Source organism: Temnothorax longispinosus, chromosome 6, assembly GCF_030848805.1.
Source record: "Temnothorax longispinosus isolate EJ_2023e chromosome 6, Tlon_JGU_v1, whole genome shotgun sequence".
In the NCBI taxonomy this organism is placed as follows: domain Eukaryota; kingdom Metazoa; phylum Arthropoda; class Insecta; order Hymenoptera; family Formicidae; genus Temnothorax; species Temnothorax longispinosus.
Window position 1 is genome coordinate 6,359,500 of NC_092363.1, and position 21,865 is coordinate 6,381,364.

The following is a 21,865-nucleotide window of genomic DNA, read 5'->3' on the forward strand; positions in this document are numbered from 1 at the left end:
ATGAAGACTTTTATTAAAACTTATCTCAATTTTACTTCGGTGCATTTAGATCATTTGTATTTCTATATGTAATTCGAATGTCATATGCACATGCTTACTCACGCGTTATTTACTTCCTACAATTTGAAAAATTCTATAAAGACTTCTCGCGATGTATTGCTATTGCATTTGATGCAATTCTCAGTGGATCAGAACCGAGATTTCTGGACGAGTTATGTGCACTGTTTGCGGCATCGTGAGCCTTCTCAAAATTTTCTAATTTTCGCGGAAAGAAAAAAAAACAGCGAAAGAACCGATAGTATCCATATCCTTTCTCTCTCCCTTGCCTCAGTTCCCTTTATGTTATCCCCGTTTCAGCTTGATTCTTCCTTCGTACTTTTTCGTTATTTCTTCCGCCACCGCGTGTCCGAGTGATCGCTGTTTTAGAAGCAAGCTCGCAAGCTCGTAGACACGAATGCATCCTCTGTATAATAATCCGGGGAACCGAGTCTCTCGCTTGTCGGACGGTTGTGCGCGTTCTCCTTCGAGAACGTCGAGGATTAATTGTAAGAGAGATTTCTAAGGACGAGGTGGATGCGTTTGATAGAAAATCGTACGCAATATGTCGCGCAATGTGTTTTACCGCTTACGCTCGGTGCTCTTTCCTACGCAGCGGAATAAAGGAACCCGCACAAAAGAATCAAGCTGGACTTGATTTTAGCTTACGCAACTCACGATTCGAATGCATGGCATTTAATATTGATTCGAATAAGAAAACGCAGGATTCTCCTTGTGTCTCGAATTATATCGGTGATAAAATTTACGAGGACGCTCGGCACACGAGCGTGTAGCTCTGTATCGTTAATATATCTTTAATATATAATATATATATATTTAAAAATAAATATATTTTGATCTGTCGATTAGTTATACGAATAAAGACTGATAAATAAAGCTGCAAAGAGAGCCTTTTGTTCTTTTCATCAAACGAATGAATGTAGATTCGCTCCATCCATAAAATTTCAGCGGTTTTCTTTTATTAAATCGGAATATCGATTCCGATATTTTTTTTTATGACCAACCATAAAGTTGGGAAGGTTATTGTCAATGCACAACGCGGTTTTTTCATTTTCGCCCAAGCGTTGCTTGACTTTTAATTTGCTATAAATATACATATATATATATAGAAATAATTTTGGTCTGTCTGAAAGGTGGACCATATAGTTTCGAGAAGTACAATCTAAACGAGAAAACTCGAAAAAGACACATCGATTTCAAAATCAGCGAGGATCAAAGCGAATCGTTTCATTTTCTCATTATGTGTTATCCCCCTTTGCCGCGACGAATCTAAGCACTGTCCGTAACAAGACACAAAATTGCGAGGAGTATAATAGAATTAATGCCCTGTCTGTTTTCGTGGAGAAAACGGAACGAGAAGAGCAGGAGAAGGCATTGTCAGAGAATGTGAACAAACCGAATGGCAAATTAGCTGCTCTCTCCGGAACCAAGTAGGCGAAAGAGTTCGCGTACGTTTAAACATATGCATAATTACGTTATGAATTAATTTGCAGTATTATTAAAAAGTCGCGCCGAAGGAAGACTAAAAGAACGGCTGATGTTGACGGTTTTCCGTCGGACAAGAATGGAAATAAACGGTGCTCGGAGGAATATATTTGCATGGATGCTTATGCAAAGTAAACATTTTTTTATCTTGTACTTCGTAAACGAAGTAATGCACGTTGGCTTTTATGTACCTAAGATGTTTAAATCTATGCAGAACGTGCCTTGCTAAAGCCGATGGAGAGAAACTACCACAGTTTTCGCGGAATCAGTTTAATAGATTGAAAGGCAGCCGAAAGTCACAAATCGATACCGTCTCGAATAAAGCTGAAGCGAAATCTTCTAACAAAGACATCCTGGGAGCTAAAGCAAAACGCGATATCGTACGTCTGTTATAGTCAAGAGTATTCATTTGAATACATTGAGGTCCTAAACGACATACAATTATAAATATCTCTTAATCAAGAAATACGCGATTTGCACTATTACAATAAAGTCTTTCCTGAATTATTTCGAGAATGCCGGTTACGAAATTGCTAATGCTAATTGAATAATAAATTCCGAGACAGATAGCGGAAAACATAACGAAGCAGGGGAAAAAGTCGCACGTAAATGCCGTAAAAAGAATTCCAGCGACGAGTAATTTCGTCTATGAATTTAATCCGTTCGCCAATGCCGAACAGTCACGTCCGTTAACGTCGCAGACTCATTCGTGGCATTGTACGAATAACTCTGAACGAACTTTGCCGCATTTTAAGACAGGTGTGGAGTTAATTAAATTGCGTTGCACTGATTGTTCCACTGAACTTTCTAAATTACACGTTTCGAAATATGCTTGGTAGAAACACAGGCGAAATATTATCTCGATATTAATTAACAAGATATATAAAACTGGTCCAGGACATCCTATATTTTTTGCCTATGTTAATATTCATTTATTATATGTAGATACCACGTCACTCAGCAAATCCGCGGATCTCGCGAAACGGAAGTCGTCCGCCGTCTTGCCGGAATTGAACTCGCGTACCGATTTCGCGGCAGTTGATCCAGATTCGTACGCAATAAATTCTTCCCCAACCAAAAATACTTGCCTCCCGATACTTGGCAAGGAGGATCCGACGAGGACGCTAAACAAACAAATTGACAAAGAATGTAAATTATTTACTGACCTTCACTGATTAACTCCGTTCGCTCTTTAATTTTCTTTTAACGCCTCTTATTTATTACGTCGGATTATAAACTCTAAAATCGCACTTGTATCGTTTTAGACGAGCGAGGCGATATAGATCGCGAAGTGGAGAACGTGAAGTCTGCATGGCAAATGTTACGAGAGGAAAACTACTGGGCGAAAGGCAAAGATCGCATTGACAATGCCCGAACGAAAAAATTGTACGAAACGTTAGAGAAGATGACGTGCGAGATAGACAGAGTTCAGAAAAGTTTCGCGGATCCCAAGGCGAACCATTATTTGCGCAAAAGCGCGAATAACGTCCTCAGAACGAGTAGCAAGCCGAGTTTACAGGAAAAAGCCGAAATTCTGAGAAGCGTAATCTTTCCCGACAGAAAAGCCAGAACCAAATCGGCGGTCTCTCGTCCGAGAAACGTCGATAGCGAAATAATTGGTAGGGATATGGCAAGGGTGCGATTTGACGAAGCTGCGGAAAATATTTTGACGGATAAACAGCCGCGTAAGAATTTACTTTCGAAATACACCACGAAAAAGCGATCTGTACACACTGACGCGAATAAACACGATATCGCCAATGATGCTAGATCAGTTCACACAATTGCAGCGGATACCTGCAATAAAAAGCGAAATGCAGCTGTTACAGATATAGCGAAGCCAACGTTTGCAGACGGCACCAAGACGAGGGCGAGAATAAAATCTTCCATCGAGGAATTACTGCAACGTTATAACTGCAACGATATTTATAAATCACACGGTATCGTGGAGGAAGAGCGTTATCCTCTAGATATAAAACCATCGGCAAGCAATATCGCGGATATTCTAGCGTGTCACAATATCGGATCACACGTGTTTTATGAAAATTTCGAAAGACGCAGCGACGGCTACGATTCGGACGATTACCCAAGCGAAAATGACAAAGATCGTTCTTGCTCAAATACTGCAACCACAGTCACGCAAATGACGTCCGTTGATACTATCCGAGAAAATAGAAGAATTCGTGATAACAACGATACACGATTGACGAAAGCGATCGACGCGAGAGCTTTCGATACTCGGACACAGTCGAGCGTGACAAACTGCCAAGATAACGCCTTTATTGAAATGGGATTAAACAAAAATTTATCGAGAGATACGCTGTCGCAAATACTGCAGTCGGAATACCTGAGAAAGAACTTATCTTTATAATCCGTGTAATATCCGTTGTATGACAGAAATATCATTAATATGTACTTTTATTCTTAAACATTTCTAAATTATTATATTTTAAATGGTTTGAAATTTATCATCATATTTCGTAAGTCTTGTTCTTACTTTCTTGGTTCTCACAACGCGAATAGATCGTCTCCCCCCTGTATGCTAAGATGCTCTAAAAAATATAAATGTGGAAGTTAAAATTTTTTTATGTACAATCTTACGTTTGTATAGAATATGCATTTTATATTTTAACCGTATAATTAAAATTTTCAACTTTTATTAGAACATATCACAAAATGTTTTCCGTTAATTCTTGAGTGATACAATACATATATAAATTAATTATATGATGAATCTCATAAATGTGTGTCTTACGTTTCTCAATTAGTTTCTTCAAACCAGTTCCGTTCCGTCCGTCAAATTATGGCACTATCAATCAAATCCACACTTTGCTGCTTCAAAAGAAGTAATAAAAATTTACTTAATGTATATGTATAAATAAAGCGTTATGATATGTCTTCGACTGGCCGATACGCGATGACGCATCACACCAACATTCTTGTAAACGTTCACAGCTACTTCATCGAGAATCATTCACAGTGATTTCAGGCCAAACAGATATCTTCGCATAGTCTCCTCAACAAACACTTGATCATTTCCTCCTCGGTAACAAAAGAATCGTTGGATGAGAGACAGAGCATATCACAACACTGGAAGCGCCGAACTGTGGCTTTGGTATATTATAGCCCCGGTAAAATTAATCGCTGCCGCCAGCACGAAAACCGGCATCCACCAACCGTGCGAGGCAGTCACTAATTCGGCTGTCAATGGTCCACAGAGAATTCCAGGTACTGTCGCCTGAAAACCAAGACATACACGACACTGATAATGTGGACAACTCTGCGACGATTGACTTGGTATCGAATTAGGTAGGAAAAAAAATACGTACAATTGTATTTGAAACGGCAAATGTAATTCCCGCATGATTCGGAGCTATATCCGCATGATTACTTAAATGTCCGGCAGAGTTGCACGCGCAGAGGCCCATGGATATTGAAACAAAGCTGTAAGATAATAATTTACACATATATGTATATCTCTATATATCCAGAACAAAAGCCCAGCAATATAAAACATAGAAATAACTTAATAATTGTACATACATGACCGCAGCAAGCAGATTATCTACAGCACAGAAAGCTAATAGAAAAGCACCTGGTCCTATTAGGCCTATATTTGTCATCAATCTTCTAACAGATAAAACAGACCATCTTTTTTGTATTAAAGTGTCAGCGCTGTGACCGGCAACTGCGAAAGGAAATAAAGGAAATATTACAAAAATTTATAAAATATTTAAAACAAGGTTGAAATATATAATTATGTACCTACCAATGCCAATGAGAGAATTAACAATATAAGGGACAGCTGTGAAACTAATACTCTCCTTGTTCGCAGACAAGTTTCTTGCCAAATAAGTTGGCAGCCACTGCATTATTATATAATTGCTCCAGTTCATTGCAAAGTGCGCTATGTACAAAGCCCACAGGGGCCAATGAGCAATGAACTCGGTCCAACGCAAGCTTCTATTCTGAGCTACCTGTCGATCAATCATAAAGTTAATACCAAGAATACAATTGAACGTAAATTAAATGCCAGAGAGAGGTTTACTTTAGGAACAAATAACGGTATCTCATCTTGAGAGTTGGTTTCCTGATACAGCATCAGCCACAACACGGTCCATGCGATACCTATTGTCCCAAACAAGTAAAATCCAGTTTGCCATGGCAAGCGCGGGCATATCTAACGAAAGGAAAGACAATTTATAAAAGTGTAATCTTTCTTTGCGATTTAATTGCGCATTGAGAGTACGATCAATCTTACAACGGACGCGACCACTTGGCCAACGGAACCAGCAGCTACCAGGTAACCAAAAGCGCGCGATCTCTCTTCCACAGGAACATTATGTGCGAATAAATGAAATATCACGGGTAGGCCTGCGAAACAATGCCACATTAACTCGGAATATATTGTCACATCTGCTTCGACTGTTTCGTTTCCTCCTCCTTCTCACCTAATCCTTCTCCGAGTCCCAGAACCACCCTGCAGAGTATGAGTAGGGGCACCGACTGCGCCAGGAACGGCGTGATGACCGTGCTAATGGACCACAACAGAACCGCCAGCATGAGCACCGTCTTGCAGCCGAAACGACTCGCCGTACTCGCGCCAATGATCTTGAGGGAGAAAACGACGCATTGTGGATCATCAGCGGTGACACGAAAAGCGCACAGATCGTCTTACCTGACTAGTGAAGTATCCAAAAGCGAACGCGGACAGTATCCATCCCTGCCAGTACAGACTCCACTTGAACTCGTCGGTCATCAGGACGATGGCGATGGGCATGATGACCCTGTCGGCGGCGTTTATGAAGTTCGCGGCCGAGCAGAGGGCGACGATGCGCGACGTGCGCGGCAGCATCCTGAATTTCGCCATTGCCTGAATTTCCTGGGGCATCAGAGACCGCGGCCAGTCAACCTGGTCATCGCGTCACCCGGGCTCAATGCCCGAGCCTCGTCGGCCGCGCTTCCTCGAGCCGCGAGCAAGCCGGACGCGTGTCCGAGCCTCGCGGGAGGAGCGAGGAAAGAGGAGACCACGGGAGAGAGGACGACGTGTCGCTCGCGGGGAACGGAGGCCTCCTAACCTCCCGCTGTCACGAAAGAACGATACGTCGGCGCCGTTCGCGCGCAGCGGCGGAACGACCGGGGTCGTCCGGAGTCGGGCTCGCGGTCACGCACTCGCGCGCTTCGTCCCGCACCGATGAACGTGCCGCGCCAAGGTTAGGAATCGCAATTGAGCGTCATCGCTAAACGCGACGGACACGGTTACGACGCGACGTGTCAACTGTCAACGTCAACCGCTGGTAAGAGTGGTAAGCAGAAGGGAGCGTCCCGTTTGACCACGGCGATTGACCACAGCGGTCTCTAGACCAAACTGCTTCAACCTCCTTAATATTAGAATTATTAATCCAGTAGAAATAATTTTGTAACTTTTTGTTTTTTTATTATGCGTCTTGACTATTATTGACGGCTGTACTGAATTTTGCGATGACTATTGAATCTTTTTGTTATTACAGTACTGTAAACGTCGACTGACGTTTATAAATATTTATTATAAACGTCGACTGACGACCATAGGTCGCGTTCAAATTTCCCGCGTTCGCCTGCGAGGCGCTCGTGCACATATGGCTCCTGCCCACAGGACGCGGAAACGCTTGCCGCGTCCTGTGGGCAGAAGCCAATAGGGTGCATTTGTTTACGCAAGGCTGCGTGGAGAAACATCACCCGAGCGCACACGAGCACACTCCCCTCTTCTTCTATCTCAGCAAGTTAGAAGGAGAAGGGAGCACACCCGAGTGACGCTTCCGACAATCCGAACGCAGCCTGAGCTGTGATTGGTTGAGTGAGTTGTGCGCGGTAGACACACCCTGTTCAAACCCCGAGACGGGGCAGTTTTTGTCTGATCACCGAGTCACGTGGATGTTCTCCGCGTGTCTCTGAGCAATAAAGACCGTTGCGTATAAACCCGAGTTATCCTTCTTCACCCTCACGTCCTGAATCCGCCACCCTTGTTCCCTTCGTCAGTAACCTGAACTGCGGGACCGGGGACCGGGTGTTACTTTACAGTGCAAAGAACTTTCTTGGCATTTTGCCTGTTTGCATCAACAATGGCCACACCAACTGGAAAAAATTCGGCCATTCAGGCTGTTTCTCAGGGTGCTCATTTGTTCTCTATCGACTTTGTCAAGGTATGTTAATTGAATTTAAATATTCTTGAAGTTCTATTAGGCTCTGATTTATTTATTAATGTAATATCATATTATCATATATCAACAATTATGAGAAAACAGTTTTAGCAAAATCTATACGACTAATTTTGATATAGGTACTATATTATACATAGCACCATGTCGGTGCATGACTTGACGCCGGCAATAAAATAATAAAAAAGAAACACCTAATTCTCAAATCAATTTGATTATTTTCTGATATACTGATGTTCGTAATGAATGAAACTTTCGTATAGTTAATTTGAAAATGTTCTTTTTTCAGAATGTTGCAAAAGAAGCACCAGGCAATTTGATATGCTCTTCCCTGAGCGCCAACATCGCTCTGAGCATGGCTGCTGACGGCGCTGTTGGAACTACCGAGGCACAGTTTAAAGATGTTCTTAAGCTTCCAGCTACGAAATCACAGACTCGGGAAGGTTACCAGAATCTCATTGATAAATTGAATGTAATTATCAAACTGCAATATATTGTGAAACGTAATATTTGCACAATAAGCCATTTACAGAATGTAAATCTTCAAAACTTGATAAAATGTAGAATAATATTTATAGAATGTAAATATTACTTTTTTGGACTATCAAATTTAGAGAATTATAAAGTATTATTTATAAAGTATGATATATTTATATAATAGTATGATATTTGTGGAGAGAATACAAATATTCCATATATAACTATTAAATTACATTATAAATTAATTATCTGTTGTATTAGTTTTAGTTATATATTGTTTTGTGGTATATTTGATGACACTCGTAGAATAGTACTAATCGAAGATGAAATGTTATTCTTTCAGAATGTTGAGAATGTCACTTTGAAGCTCGCTAACAAGATATTTATCGACAAAAGTTTTCCAGTGAAACCTGGGTATAAACAGAATCTCAAGACATACTATCGTTCCGGCATTCAGTCGGTAGACTTCGCTAAAAGCGACGAAGTCGCGAACATCGTTAACACCTGGTGCAAGGAGAAAACCAACAATCGCATCGACAGCATTATTAGTCCCGGTAAAGAACGATCCAGCTATATTCATACATACGCGTTCACTATGCAATTCTATGCCGATCAAAAATGTGATTTTCTATTTTGCACAAATAAATTGCACAAATAACGTAAAACAATTAAATTACGAAGAACAAAGTAATAAAACGCCTAGATACCTTTGCTTTCTGTGGATAATATATTCGTGTATATATATATTCATATTATAGTTATATAAAAATTTACTGATTTACTGAACCGAATTAAAAATAATGTTCATGCTAACTTTTATTATTTATTGTAGCCGACGTGGATCCTAATACTGATCCTGCACTGATACTCGCAAACGCGGTGTACTTCAAGGGCAAATGGGGCCAAGTGTTTGATCCTAAGGCTACCACGGACCGTCCATTCCACATTGACGCCAACACCGTAAGAGAAGTTCCTACTATGCACAGAATAGGCGACTACAAGTACGCCGAATTGCCGGAATATGACGCTAAATGCATCGAGCTGCCGTACGCGGTATTTTGCTTTCTCAAATTTTCGAAAGAAATCTAATCAAACGTTTGAGATATTTTGCCGCTTTTCATCACAAGTGTGTATTTCGGGCCTTTACGAATCATCTCTCTTTATGGATGTAATCTTTATTGTCGCAGAATGAAGACGTCAGCATGGTGATTATCCTACCCAATAAAATTGACGGTCTAGCTGCGCTGACCGACAAACTCGAGGAAGTTAGCGCGGAATGTAGCATCCGCCTCGCCGAAACGTACGAACATGAGGTCCGAGTGTTCCTGCCCAAGTTCAAGATCGTGTCCACATTGAATCTTGGAGATACGTTGTCTCAGAAGGTACGCCGCAATGTTTCGTCGATAATCAAGCAAAATAAATGCGACGTCGTATCTTACTCGTATCCTACTTGTTATAGATGGGTCTCGATAAACCGTTCAGCAACAGCGCTGAATTTGGTGGCATTTCGGATATGCCGTTGAAGATCAACAAAGTCTTCCAAAAAGCTTTCATCGAAGTTAATGAAGAGGGTAGCGAGGCGGTCGCCGTCATTGGTAAGTACACCTTGCTTCGTTCGTTGCATTTGTAACCAAAGACAGATGAAATATCATCTTGGAGTTCCGAATATGAATAATTTTCAAATAGAATGTGCAAGTCAAATAATTTCCTTTGAATACTCTATATTTCTATTTCGCTTTTTATTATCTATTTTATCTTTTTTTGCTTTAAATTTGTATAGAATTTATTATTTATGTCTTTGGAAGAAAATTATAACACGTAATACTCAATGACGTAATTGATAATCGAGATAGTACAAGAGAGAAAAGTAATAATAGTACGATAAATAGTAAAGTACGATAACCAATAATTTAATTTGATATCAATTTCGCAATTAATTTCATATCAAAAGCAAGATGATATTTTACCTAATTTTATTTGGGATACATCGAGATTCTTTTTCGCTTCTGAGAAACTCTGAGAAATTATTTCGGAGACGATTTGATTACGCCTGTGCATGTGACGTTATTTTAACGTTATTATATTAATTGGATTGCAAAGTTCCAAATTTCTCGTTCTCGGAGTTTCCGCGGCACGGATGTATGTGAATTTGTACGCTGCCGTAATTTGCCGTAAGCTGAGTGTGATAGTTAAATGTTGCTCACGTGCTTCTTATATCGAACAGATTTGCTGCTTTGCACAATAATATGCCTTTTATATTTTTTTATCTTCTCTGTTTTTTTTGTTTTCCTTTATATCTTTTGCGAACATCTGTTGCATTGTTTACGCTTTATCACACGCCGCACCGCAGTTTGTTTGGTTGTGCACCTGTTACTCACGTTTCATCTATTTTGTTATTACCTCCGTCAGACAACGGCAATCGTATGCAATAATACGTATTGATATTTATGTTTTTTGAACTTTGATATTACAATCGAAAAATCTTGTAATTAAAATTTTATGATAAATAGAGCGTGTCAGTGTCGCGACTATTGACACTTGATGACAGCTCAATATTTGATTTAAATCTTTCATGCAATGAAAGCATTATGGTGATCGCATAGCTATGCTTGTGTTCATATCACCCAGCCTCATTTCGAAGAAACGATTGGAATTTTTCAGCATATTTTAGCACATATTAAAGATTTCTTAAATTGAACTTAAATTGCATTTCTGCGGTTCATCTCTAAAAAAGAAATTTGCGCGAGTGATGTAAAGCTAAAGTGGATTGTCATATTCATTCTCCAACGTTAAATCATTTTTAACAAACTTAGAATACACGTCTATCGCGACATTACCGGGGATTTATGCAATTCCTTGTTTAGCACTTGACAAAGTGCAGGCATGAAATAATTCTAAGAGCGTTGCGAGCGTCAAGTAGAACATATCCTTTATAAAGATGTTTTAAATATTCTGTTCACAGGAACACTGAAGGGTGGGGGTTGGGGTTCCCCAACAATTTCCGATGTATTTGACGTAAATCGACCATTTTATTATTATATTCGCCACAACAAAGGAACGTTTGTCAAGATAAGACGCGATCATTATATTCGCTACAGCGAAGGACCGTTTGTATCTTTGTTCGAAGGTCATGTAAGCATGCCAGAAATGTAGATGTATTGTACAAAAAATGCTGTCAACCTAAAAAATTTTTTTTTAACTGTCGATGTTGTGTTAATCGAACATTGTTAATGCTTTTTCTTTTCGATTAGTTCTATTCGATCTAATTATAAGAATGTGATTTTAAAATCTTATTTAAAATCTCGATTATTTCTCTTAATACTTTGTCCATTTACAAGACTTTTAATTTTTATGATTTAAAATCCCGAATTCTGTGATTCTTAAATTTTAAATAGCGCATAATCTTTCCACAGCAATTTTTGTTCTCCTGATACTTTGTCTATGTTAAAAATGGTTAATGTCTTGTATCAGTAATGCAATGTGTTTTATTATGTATTTAAAAATTACAAAATATAAATTATTAGTAATATATATACATAAACATACATATATATAGTACTTATGCCTATTATTTTAAGCCTATTATCTTATGCCTAGAGATTCTCTAGTTCAGGGAGCCTATTACGTAAAATGCGAGGCGAAAAGTGAACAAATTCATTAGATTTTGACCAATGAAATCGTGGATACTCTAGTGAATTCTCTCACTTTTCACCTCGTTTAACAAGTGTTCATTCCAGTATGGTTGTGGATACAGACCCTCGAATTAAAGTCTGACCATAAGACAGCCAGTTTTGTCGAAAACGAGAGAAACAAAAAGAGAAAGAGATAGAAAAGAGACAAAGAAGGAGATAGAAAGAAAGAGAAAGCCATAGTGAATGTACTGAATGTGTAGATTGTGACAAAATCGCCTTATGGCCAGACTCTTAATTATAACGTCTTCAGTTATGGAGGATTTATCGGTCGAACGCCGGACGCGGTGTGAATCCTCCATTATCGCTAGATGATGGGATCGACTTCAGCGTTTCCAGAATCTCGCATGCTGATTAGATAGTTGATCGGCGACCACGACGTCCACGGCTGAGGCTCGACAGATGGTGCCCGGTGTCCGATGGCCGATCCGGTCGGCGACGTCGGCGTTACCTCCTGCCCCGTCGTGTTACCCTAATATCGAGAATTCGCCCCTCCTAAATTTAAATACTTTAATTCGCTCGGTTTTCGCCACTTGCTAATTACGTTCTTCTGAGGTTCTGAGTTTTTTTGTGGCTGAGTCGTGTTACGTTTTCTGTAGTTAAAATGGAACAGGTAAGTATGTATAATTAGACGGATATTGGAGAGAAACATAAGAAGCCCGAGAAATTTCGGACTGCGGTGAACAACAGCCTCCGATAAAACGCCTAATTCTCAAGGAGCACGTGAGTAAGGAATTTCAATTAAAAGATAATCAATTTCTTGTAGTGCACCTGTCGTTTCCGCAGCCTTTCGAGAATAGATGCATTCTAATTTTCGTTATTTCTATTTATACTGCTGGTATAGTCTTTGAGCAAAATGACTGATTGCTATGAGAGAGCGTGATTATGTTAATTAAATAATTTAAAAAAAGGGTTTTTAAATAATAGCAAGCAAACTGGAGATAGAAAACGATTGCGGGGGGTAAACAAATTGCAAATAAAATTATTACTTTAATTGCAAATTAAAATGTATTAAACTGTAAATTAAATTAATAACTTAAATATTTGTTCTGAAAAGTGAACAATGGCAGTACCAAGCACTTAAAAATGTATATGTATAGATGTATAAATATAAATAGCTAATCAATATAAATGAACATAAAGTCTCTTTTGATAGCACATTGATTAACATATCCTGTTTTCTATCGGTATACACTGTATATTATGTAACGTTGACATAATTCTTTAATTATTCAGAATACTTTAGCAAAATTTGACTACTGATGTGAAAATTATACAAAAATTCGAGATAAAATGTTGCGGCACGTTCCGGTATTTCCATGAAGAAATATTAGCCAACAATATTGATGTCGTACAATAATCCTTTACATATTCAAACAAGCAGAATCAAACTCGTTTCGCGCACGCTCGTTTATATTTTCCAAGATGTAGAATATATAAAGACTTTACAAGGAAAAGAGAGAGAGGGAAAAGAAATCAAATGCAAAGTGTGCAACAGAGTTTCTTGGACACTCTCGTACCGATTGCCAGGAAAGGAAATAACGTTCACGCATGTCTTTAATAAGATTCTTATTAAGTTGAGATCGACAGAGCTATTGTACAAGGACGGAATCGTAGTGATCGCGATGTCACTGGAATTTTTTTTCCAAACGTAGCTGCGCAGTCTAATTATTTATGATTAAATCCATGATTGCGAGGCGCTACTTACAATTTTCGCATTGTCGACAAAGTATTATTTAAAGACCGGCTGCATGGAATTTCGACGGTCAGCTCGTAATGCAGTAATTTTACAATTTATTATGACGTAGATATGTACCCGCGACGTGATAATAATCGATTTTTATGCACCTCTATTATGTATTATCATGAAAAAAAACGCAGTTTCGCAGCTATACATACAATTAATTGTTGCGTCACAAGAAAGTATGTTTATCCACGAAACATCTGTATAATAATAAATCATGAGTTTAATATGACGCAACGATTAATTGTATGTATAGCTGCGAAATTACGTTTTTTTTTTTTTTATGATAATAGAGATGCAGATAATAAAAATCGATTATTATTACGTCGCGGGTACATATCTACGTCATAATAAATTGTAAAATTAATACTGCATTATAATAATGTAGACATTCATATCGGACGGTTGAAACTTGAAACGCTCGTGAATACCCGTGCTCTTCGATTGTTCTTCGGGTCCACCGAGAGCGACTTCGATGATCACGAAAATTTATCCAGAACTGGCCGTTTTTCACATCGACTTTAGTACCTCGTTGATGACTATAGTAAATTTAAACGCTCGGCAGATGCGCACCCTCGGGATGGAATCCGTTCTCGTCGGCGACGTAGTTGACGGTGTACTTGACGTTGGTCTCAGGGTCGACGTAGGAGAAGCTACCGCGGACGACGAGGCTCTCGTTCTCCTGGCCGGGGTTCTGCAGGTGGGCGGATTCCTGATGGGTCTGGCCGTTGGAGAGCTCGTAGCCGTACTGGTATCCGTCGATGCCGATGTTGTCCAGCGGCGTCTCCTTCACGACGACCGCCTGGCTGTAGTCCTGATGATGAGGGGGTGCCGCGAGGGCGACGGCCACGAGGGCGCAGAGGGCGACGAGCTGCAGCGGAAAAGGGAATAACGCCAATTAATAACGCGATCTGCGCCAGTTAGCTTAATTTTCGTTAATTTTCGCGGCCGTCGATGAAAGGCGAAGTTATCAGGTGGGAAGGGCGAGCGGTCTCGACCTCGGTCTCGACCGGATTTCTCGATGCTCTGTGGCTCACGATAACGATTCCCGAATTAATCCGCGATAAATTTTGCGCGCTTCACGAAGAACAAGTGTTAAATTTGCTGTTAAGTCGTAATTCTAATTCGAGGAGAGACCGCGAATATACCCACTGTTCTCATGTTGAAGACGAAGGTACAGGCTACTCTCGTTCTCGGAAGAAGACTGTTGCGGGTAGCCGAAATCAGCCGGGATTTTATACCGCTTCTCCTACTGCCAAAATTTGACTGGGTCTACACCAATTCACCTCTCACCTTTCTTGTACCGCTAATTGACACGTGCGCCGATCATCTCGTCCAGATTTCGACCTTCGTAAGAATTTTTCGTGAGCATCAATCGAGCGATTTGAAACTTGACGATTTAGAAATATACGCGATCTCTCGATAACTATTATATTAACAGATAGATTTCATAATTTTTGTCTTGATAAAATAATTTTTATCAATAACGGTATGTAATTATCATTTACTAAAAGCTTAAACGTTGACAAATCTAGCTACGTAATTAATATACGTATCCATTTTAAAAGGATTAGACAACCTTATTTGGAACTTACTTGTATAGATTAATATTAATATAAAATGAATATGGTTGTAACTTAGTATCATAATTATGTATATTAAATATAAATACAAACTTATTTAAATATATTATTTAATAAAATATAACTGCATTTATATATATAAATAATAATCAATAATTAAATACGGCATAAATATATATCTGCCGGGAATAGTTGTCGAATTTGTTAAAAAATTCTCTTGCAATTCAAAAGTAAGCAAGAGGGAATTCCACTTTTCTTCAAAAATCTATATTTGAGGTATTCCCGATCATTAATTATTGATGTAACCTTTATGGAGACGTAATCCTCAGTCCCATAAATTTAGATGACTCTGGTCTATAAAGTAGCGACAACATTAAATTCGATTATCGGTATCCGTCTCTTTAACGTTGTGCCATCTCTATCGGTACCCGTGTGATGAGATTTCTAGCCGCCCTCAAGGAACGTTACTCGCCAAAGCCTTGAAAATGATAGCAAGGTAAAAATAACATTTTTAACCTTCGATACGATCAAGGGAAACTACTTACTTAATCTATCCGAATTCTTTCGTAGTACATCTTATTGCGAAACGTATCGTCATTAACGCGATGGATATTTTGACGGCATACGAAATTTAGGTTTACGAAATTTTTTAGAAATAAAATAGCCATTATATTAAATCTTAATATGTTTTAATTTCGCTTTGATATTAATACAACGACTGTTTTATTAAATATTTCATCAAGTGATTTTTATGATTTTTAAAAGAAATAGAATATTAAAATGTCTATAAATATGTTAAATTATGAGACAGACTTCAAGAAAATTATAAAATTATGACAAGTCATTGTTTTATTTTCTGTTGCTTTTGAGCGTATTCTTTAATGAGATGTGATTGAAAGCTGAGCAGAAAATAGGACACATTATTGTGTGTTTCAAGGATGTTTAAATTATTTCATTATCAGAATTTACTACTCCACATAGCATCGTATATTGATAACATGTATATTACATCTAGATACTTTATTACATAATATAAATCGTATGCTAATTGGATTCTCGAGCATCATGCCATGTCTTTATTGTTCTATTGAAAAATACAGATCACTTGTATAACATGTCTTGTTAAGCTATTGTAATAAATTAAAATTAAATCAAATGACCAATTGTTCATTCGAATCCTACCCTTGTTTCACCGAGGATACTACTTATCCATCAGCGAAGTTGGCGATAAAAAAAGTCGTAGAATAATTTAGACACAGCGAGGATTAAATAAAGCTTAATTTATTTAAAGCTAGATTTGTCATGTGTATGGAGTGCTACGATCGAAAAGATTGAACTTCTTCGAGCGTAACCGCGAGACTGGACGGAAAATGTGATATATGGTTTGCAGGTAGAACTCGGGTCAAAATCTAGACGGCCGGCAGATGCGCACCCTCGGGATGGAATCCGTTTTCGTCGGCGACGTAGTTGACGGTGTATCTGACGTTGGTCTCCGGGTCGACGTAGGAGAAGCTACCGCGGACGGCGAGGCTCTCGTTTTCCTGACCAGCGTTCACCAATTGGGCAGACTCCTGATGGGCCTGGCCGCTGGAGAGCTCGTAGCCGAACTGGTATCCATCGATGCCGATGTTGTCCAGCGGCGACTCCTTCACGACGACCACCTGGCTGTAGTCCTGATGATGAGGGGGTGCCGCGAGGGCGACGGCTACGACGGCAGCGAAGGCAATGATCTAAATGTGCAAGATAACGAAATGATTTGTCAAACGATTCGTAATTATTTGTGATAAAATATCTTAGCGTTTTTTTTTACACTTTTATCGTAACTTATGATAGTCTGTCCCTGTTCTATTTCACTGTAAAGTTATTTTTGTTTTTCGCGAATCTTGCGTAAAAGTAGGACATTTTAAATAAAGATTTGTTCGAATGACGAATTAATACGATTGATAGAAAGTGAGATACATTTCTCCTTCGGGGCCAAAGATAAAACTCCCGTGATGATAATAATCGCCAGTTCTAATGCATGTTCAAGTTATTTTGTGCGTTCCTCTGGGAAATTAGTGGTCCTAACTGGTCTTAATAACGTGCCGCTTGATAACGCGACGGCGCGATAACTCGTTTCCGTAGTCTTTGAAGTCCCGAACGAGCGAAAGTTTCCGAGGAGAGTCACCACACCGCGAGATTCACCGAGAGATCCTTATCCCGAAAACTCGTCGAGAGTTCGCGCGGACACTCTTTTCGTCTCCATCGAGAGACGACGGTCGTTACTGATTTCTTTTTTCGGAGAAAACACGCACCAGCTTCATGGCTACAGGCAGGTCCTTCTTTCTCAGAGAAACAGGTGGACGATCCGAGCTGAGGTGGCTCACAAAAACTGATTCGGCGTACGGCGCCGATGGGGATTATATATGGCCAGAATTGTGTGCGTGTGATGTGAATTTGCGCCCTACCATCGCTCACGGCGTTGCCAAAATTTTCATGTTCATGTTTCGAAATCCTTAAATGACCGGGGCCGACACCGGGCGGTGATGGCACAACGCGACCATCGCTGCGCGCGGCAGCGGCGGCGGCCGAGAATGTCAGGCCGGAATACCTGGGATGGACGCGCGCCGGGGCGGTTTCACCTGAGCAGGTCGCGACAGAGATCTCGTCGTAACTCTAATTTCTCGCCTGGCCATCGGACGCTCGCCGCCGATGATTTACGTCCCGCGTTAAGAGAGAAAAGCTCCCGGAGAGATTTAATTGTCAATTTTCTCGCGGAATTTCGTTTCTCGCGAGCGCGCGAAGATCGTAATAACGCGCAACTTTACAAGATTCGCCTGTCGAAACGCGCTTGTATTATTGGTCCAGGCACTGTCGTAATTCCAGCGTTAATAGTCACGGATTAATCTCTGGGAGCAATTTCAAATGCACTTTGAGAGATAAGCTCCGCTAAAGGTTACACGTTAAATCCCTTCCCTCCTGCGGCCTCGTTAAATCTTAATCCATTGGTCTTATATTATGTTTTTTTTTTACGTTACGCAATACGCAACAGGCTCATCTTGACGCGGTGATATTAACGCGCACGTGTGCATATAGCTCTAATGCGTTGTGTTTGACCAACTAACTAAATTTTCTGTGTGATCAAAGTCGATAATCCATCATGCATGACTCCTGTTGCATGTTGCATCACGTTACGATATTCATCGAGATCAGCTGACAGCGAAACATTTCATTTAGCGCGAGTAATAAAATTAAGAGAAGATTATAGGCGAGCGGACTCATGAATTATTATATTGAGAGAAATTTTTTACGGATTGATAAATTGATATTGCATTCTCTGGTCGGTCTCACAAACGAAAATAAATATATATTATTGAAAATTTATATCAATTTGTGAACACTTTCTCTCAATATTAATCAATCGCTTAAAAAAATATTCATTTTCTCTTAACAGTATAGAACAATATAAATGTACATATGTGCGCGCAATATTTAAAAATATATTTACATAAATTGCTTTAAGAAACATATCGTATTAGTTGCTTGTAAAAATAAACATGTTACGTAATTGTGCGGCAACCCAATAATCTAGTAACATATGTTTCGATGTTCGAAAAATTCAGATGTTATAAGAGACGATTAATTCCTTTTTTGTTTTCCAATTCAAGAAAAACGAGTTTCTGATGTAAAAAGTACAGTCCCGGAACTGGCGAGGAGTGTCGCTTTCCAAGGAAGAGCCTCGGTCTATTCTAAAAATTCCATTCTTTCTTAGTCATCAATGTCTCGAGACCCCGAGAGAATTGCCTGTTCACTCGACAAACATTACTCGACAAACATTACTCGCGAGACCGAGAAGGAAATAATTTCACCGTGTTTATATATTCACGATGTTTATATATAATAGTAACATTCTCTGACCATCAATCCCGTCTCAAAGACCCGCTCGAAATCGAAGCCGATATTCAGACGGCATTCAAACTCAAATGCTCGAATTTGGTAGTCGAGATTCCGTCTCGTAAAAATATTTTAAAAGGTCCGAACCTCCTCGGGTATTTATCTTTGGTCGACGCGACACACGAACAATCTTATCTGACACGAATTATATCATCGAGTAACGAAGGAGGATGATGCGCGCCGGCCGAGATTTGAAAAGAAAGTATACTGTTACATAAGTGAACGGCTTATGCTAATGATTGAGACGCAGAGAAACAGAGAAAGAGAGAAAGAAAGAGAGGGGGGGGGGGGACGCATTACGGAGAGTAAGGATCTTCTTCGTGGGAGGAAAGAAGTCAACGACGCGCCTTCGATCTTCTCTACAAGAATCTTCAATCTTCCATCGTAACTCTCGCGTAAGAGCAATATCGTGTTCGTTATTTCATTGAGCGGCGTTCTCGGAAAATGAATCTTTGAAAAAAAAAAAAAAAAAATTATAAATTTATTTCACGTATTTTCAAAAATCAAATTTCTCCTTGTCATTGCTGAAGCTGTCGTTGGGATTATTCGCTTTCTCCACGGATCGTTTTCCACTTTTGTCCAACTTGTCTAAATATTGGACAATTATGCGCGCGCGTGCGTATCATTATATATTATATAATATGCCATCACATTATTATTGCGCGTGCGGAGATCCTATCGGACTTTCTAATACGATACGTCTATGATCAAGAGGCCGCGTATCGCGCCGTTATATCATACGCACATGTAATCGGAGCCATCTCGGAGGTTACACGTGGCTACGTTATATCGATATGCACCCCGCCTCATATAATTGAATACGTTCGCGGCTGATAATACACAATGCAAGCGCCGTAGGCTAAGTTACGGATTAATACCCGGGAGTCGTTATCGTCAAATTAGCTAGCCGGCACCGTTGATTTACATCATTGACGAAGGATAACATTAATATTTCCGATAGTCTCACTCACTCTATGCCCCCCCCCCCTCCCCCGTTCCTCATTACAATTTTTCCCGCGAGTTTCCAAAGGTATAGAGAATTAGTTTCTAATAAAGAAAAAGAGACTCTGACACGGTCGGTCCATCTATTAGTAAAAAATTGCGGTCACCGATTTGCCTTTCAATTAGACTATTGCAAAATTCTTGAGAAAAAAAAACCAGAACTTTTTTACTCTTTTAATTTTACGACTTTTAAATTTATGACAAATTTTAATGCGACATAATATGACAATATTTGAAATGAATTAGAAATACACACACGTGTCAAATAAATCAAATGGCACATAAAATTATAAGTAAAATCTTATTTTAAAACAGATAAATAGAGAAGACAATTTGAACGACACACAGCGATATTGAGTATAGAAATTCGATTTCAGATACAAAGTATATTTGTAATTTCTTCTGTAACAGACGTTTCGCGTAATATATCGGACGTAACGCCGGTAAAATTATAACTGAAGCCGCGAAATTCGCGAAAGGTCGTTAAGCCCGAGAGATCGAGGCTTCTGGGACACCATATATAGATGACTAGCCGACTTAGTGCATCGTCCCGTGGCGGGCCACGTCAGATCGTGACTCTTCCTTTCTGCAGTGGAGCGTCTTCTCAAGGCGCGATATTATTGTATAATCGATTGTGTGCGCGACGATGCTGCGGACGGTGCAGCTGGCTGCAGGGGAGACGCGCGCGATCATTCCGGGATAAACAGATGCGAGAGCTGTCCCTCACGCGTTGCGTCGTTACGCAAAGATCCTCAGACTCCTCAGAGGCGTTGCGTGGTATATCTTGGATCCCGGAGGTTGACACCTGATCTCTATCATCCTGTGCTGACAATTAATAACCTGCCTGCTGGCAATTTCACTGACAATTTCGGCAGCAATTTCCACGAGATATCGGAAGACGGCTTCACGATTAAGCGAGCTTAAGAAGTCACGATTTCAAACGGAGAAGCGAATGGAAATCTAAACGGGATTGAGATCTCAAATGTCGAGACGCGCGCCTCGCGCTTTTCCTCCTTTTTTTTACGAAAAATAGCTAAACGGAGGAATATACGAGTCCGGGAAAATTGCCTGTCTCGTGTCGCGACTCCAACAGTGTCGGGCTTCCCCGTGGAGCGGGCCCCGTCAATCCCGCTGGGAAAAAGACGAGGCTGTCGCTTTTCAACGAGGAACTCGCGCACTCGGGTCGGGGAATTTCGCAAGAGATCCTGCTGGACCGCGCGCGCGCGCGAGGTCGTCGCCGTTGCCGGCTAAAGGCGCACCTTGCGTAACATCACCGCCGCGAGCACGACGGCACGGATCCTAAATGCCACACTCTGTCGGCGGACGGACGCGCGGGCTCTGTACACCGTAGCGGCTGCGCCGCGCATGCATTAGACGACGAGGTAAAGTCGCATGGTACGGCGTTATTTCTGATCTATCGTATTCTCCCTCCTCGGTTAGGGGGGAAACTGATCTACAGCTGGCCTAGCCAGCTGTTGAATTTACGACGAGGCGACGTATAAAACGGATCCGAGAGATCGTCCTTAATTGGTATTCTTTACGATTTCTCGGATTCCTCCGGTAATTGGCATTACGCGTCCCGCTAATTACGATGTAAAGCAGCGTTCCGAGCAGCAGAGGCCACTCTCAAGCTTTAGACGCGCGGCACAGGCCTCGGTATTTAAAAATCTCCCTTTCGAGATGTTATCTCGAGAA

At 40.3% G+C, this 21,865-nt stretch overlaps 4 protein-coding genes across 11 annotated transcripts; 2 read left to right on the forward strand and 2 right to left on the reverse strand.

Annotated features, from left to right (window-relative positions):
- Positions 1 to 151: 151 nt before the first annotated feature.
- LOC139814164 (uncharacterized) lies at positions 152 to 3,913 on the forward strand. Its single transcript, XM_071780239.1, has one exon. The coding sequence runs from the start codon at positions 2,861 to 2,863 to the stop codon at positions 3,911 to 3,913; it is 1,053 nt and encodes a 350-aa protein (XP_071636340.1). The 5' UTR covers positions 152 to 2,860.
- Positions 3,914 to 3,942: 29 nt separating this feature from the next.
- Positions 3,943 to 6,814, reverse strand: LOC139814161 (uncharacterized). 2 transcript variants are annotated; one of them, XR_011732349.1, is made up of 9 exons: positions 6,221 to 6,814; positions 5,994 to 6,153; positions 5,804 to 5,916; positions 5,591 to 5,722; positions 5,312 to 5,519; positions 5,086 to 5,230; positions 4,872 to 4,986; positions 4,298 to 4,780; positions 3,943 to 4,094 (listed from the first exon to the last, which is right to left on the reverse strand). XR_011732349.1 is itself a non-coding variant. In XM_071780234.1 (8 exons), the coding sequence occupies exons 1-8, from the start codon at positions 6,431 to 6,433 to the stop codon at positions 4,625 to 4,627; spliced, it is 1,242 nt and encodes a 413-aa protein (XP_071636335.1). In that variant the 5' UTR covers positions 6,434 to 6,814; the 3' UTR covers positions 4,183 to 4,624. The 2 variants fall into 2 exon arrangements, 1 of the variants encoding a protein (XP_071636335.1); XM_071780234.1 differs by lacking the exon at positions 3,943 to 4,094 and having other exon boundaries at positions 4,183 to 4,780.
- LOC139814163 (serine protease inhibitor 3/4-like) lies at positions 6,704 to 11,703 on the forward strand. Of its 4 annotated transcripts, none has more exons than XM_071780238.1 (8): positions 6,704 to 6,839; positions 7,603 to 7,724; positions 8,029 to 8,211; positions 8,563 to 8,773; positions 9,052 to 9,272; positions 9,407 to 9,601; positions 9,679 to 9,814; positions 11,182 to 11,703. In XM_071780238.1, exons 2-8 carry the CDS (start codon positions 7,644 to 7,646, stop codon positions 11,370 to 11,372), a joined length of 1,218 nt encoding a protein of 405 aa, XP_071636339.1. In that variant the 5' UTR covers positions 6,704 to 6,839; positions 7,603 to 7,643; the 3' UTR covers positions 11,373 to 11,703. The 4 variants fall into 4 exon arrangements, with proteins under 4 accessions (XP_071636339.1, XP_071636338.1, XP_071636337.1 ...); XM_071780237.1 differs by having other exon boundaries at positions 6,708 to 6,848; XM_071780236.1 differs by having other exon boundaries at positions 6,717 to 6,839; positions 7,561 to 7,724.
- A 1,759-nt stretch (positions 11,704 to 13,462) lies between these two features.
- On the reverse strand, positions 13,463 to 21,586 carry LOC139814168 (flexible cuticle protein 12-like). Of its 4 annotated transcripts, none has more exons than XM_071780244.1 (3): positions 21,430 to 21,586; positions 16,668 to 16,965; positions 13,463 to 14,523 (listed from the first exon to the last, which is right to left on the reverse strand). In XM_071780244.1, the coding sequence occupies exons 1-3, from the start codon at positions 21,535 to 21,537 to the stop codon at positions 14,306 to 14,308; spliced, it is 624 nt and encodes a 207-aa protein (XP_071636345.1). In that variant the 5' UTR covers positions 21,538 to 21,586; the 3' UTR covers positions 13,463 to 14,305. The 4 variants fall into 4 exon arrangements, with proteins under 4 accessions (XP_071636345.1, XP_071636346.1, XP_071636348.1 ...); XM_071780245.1 differs by lacking the exon at positions 21,430 to 21,586 and adding an exon at positions 17,530 to 20,123; XM_071780247.1 differs by lacking the exons at positions 16,668 to 16,965; positions 21,430 to 21,586 and adding an exon at positions 14,805 to 16,649.
- Between the last annotated feature and the right edge of the window lie 279 nt (positions 21,587 to 21,865).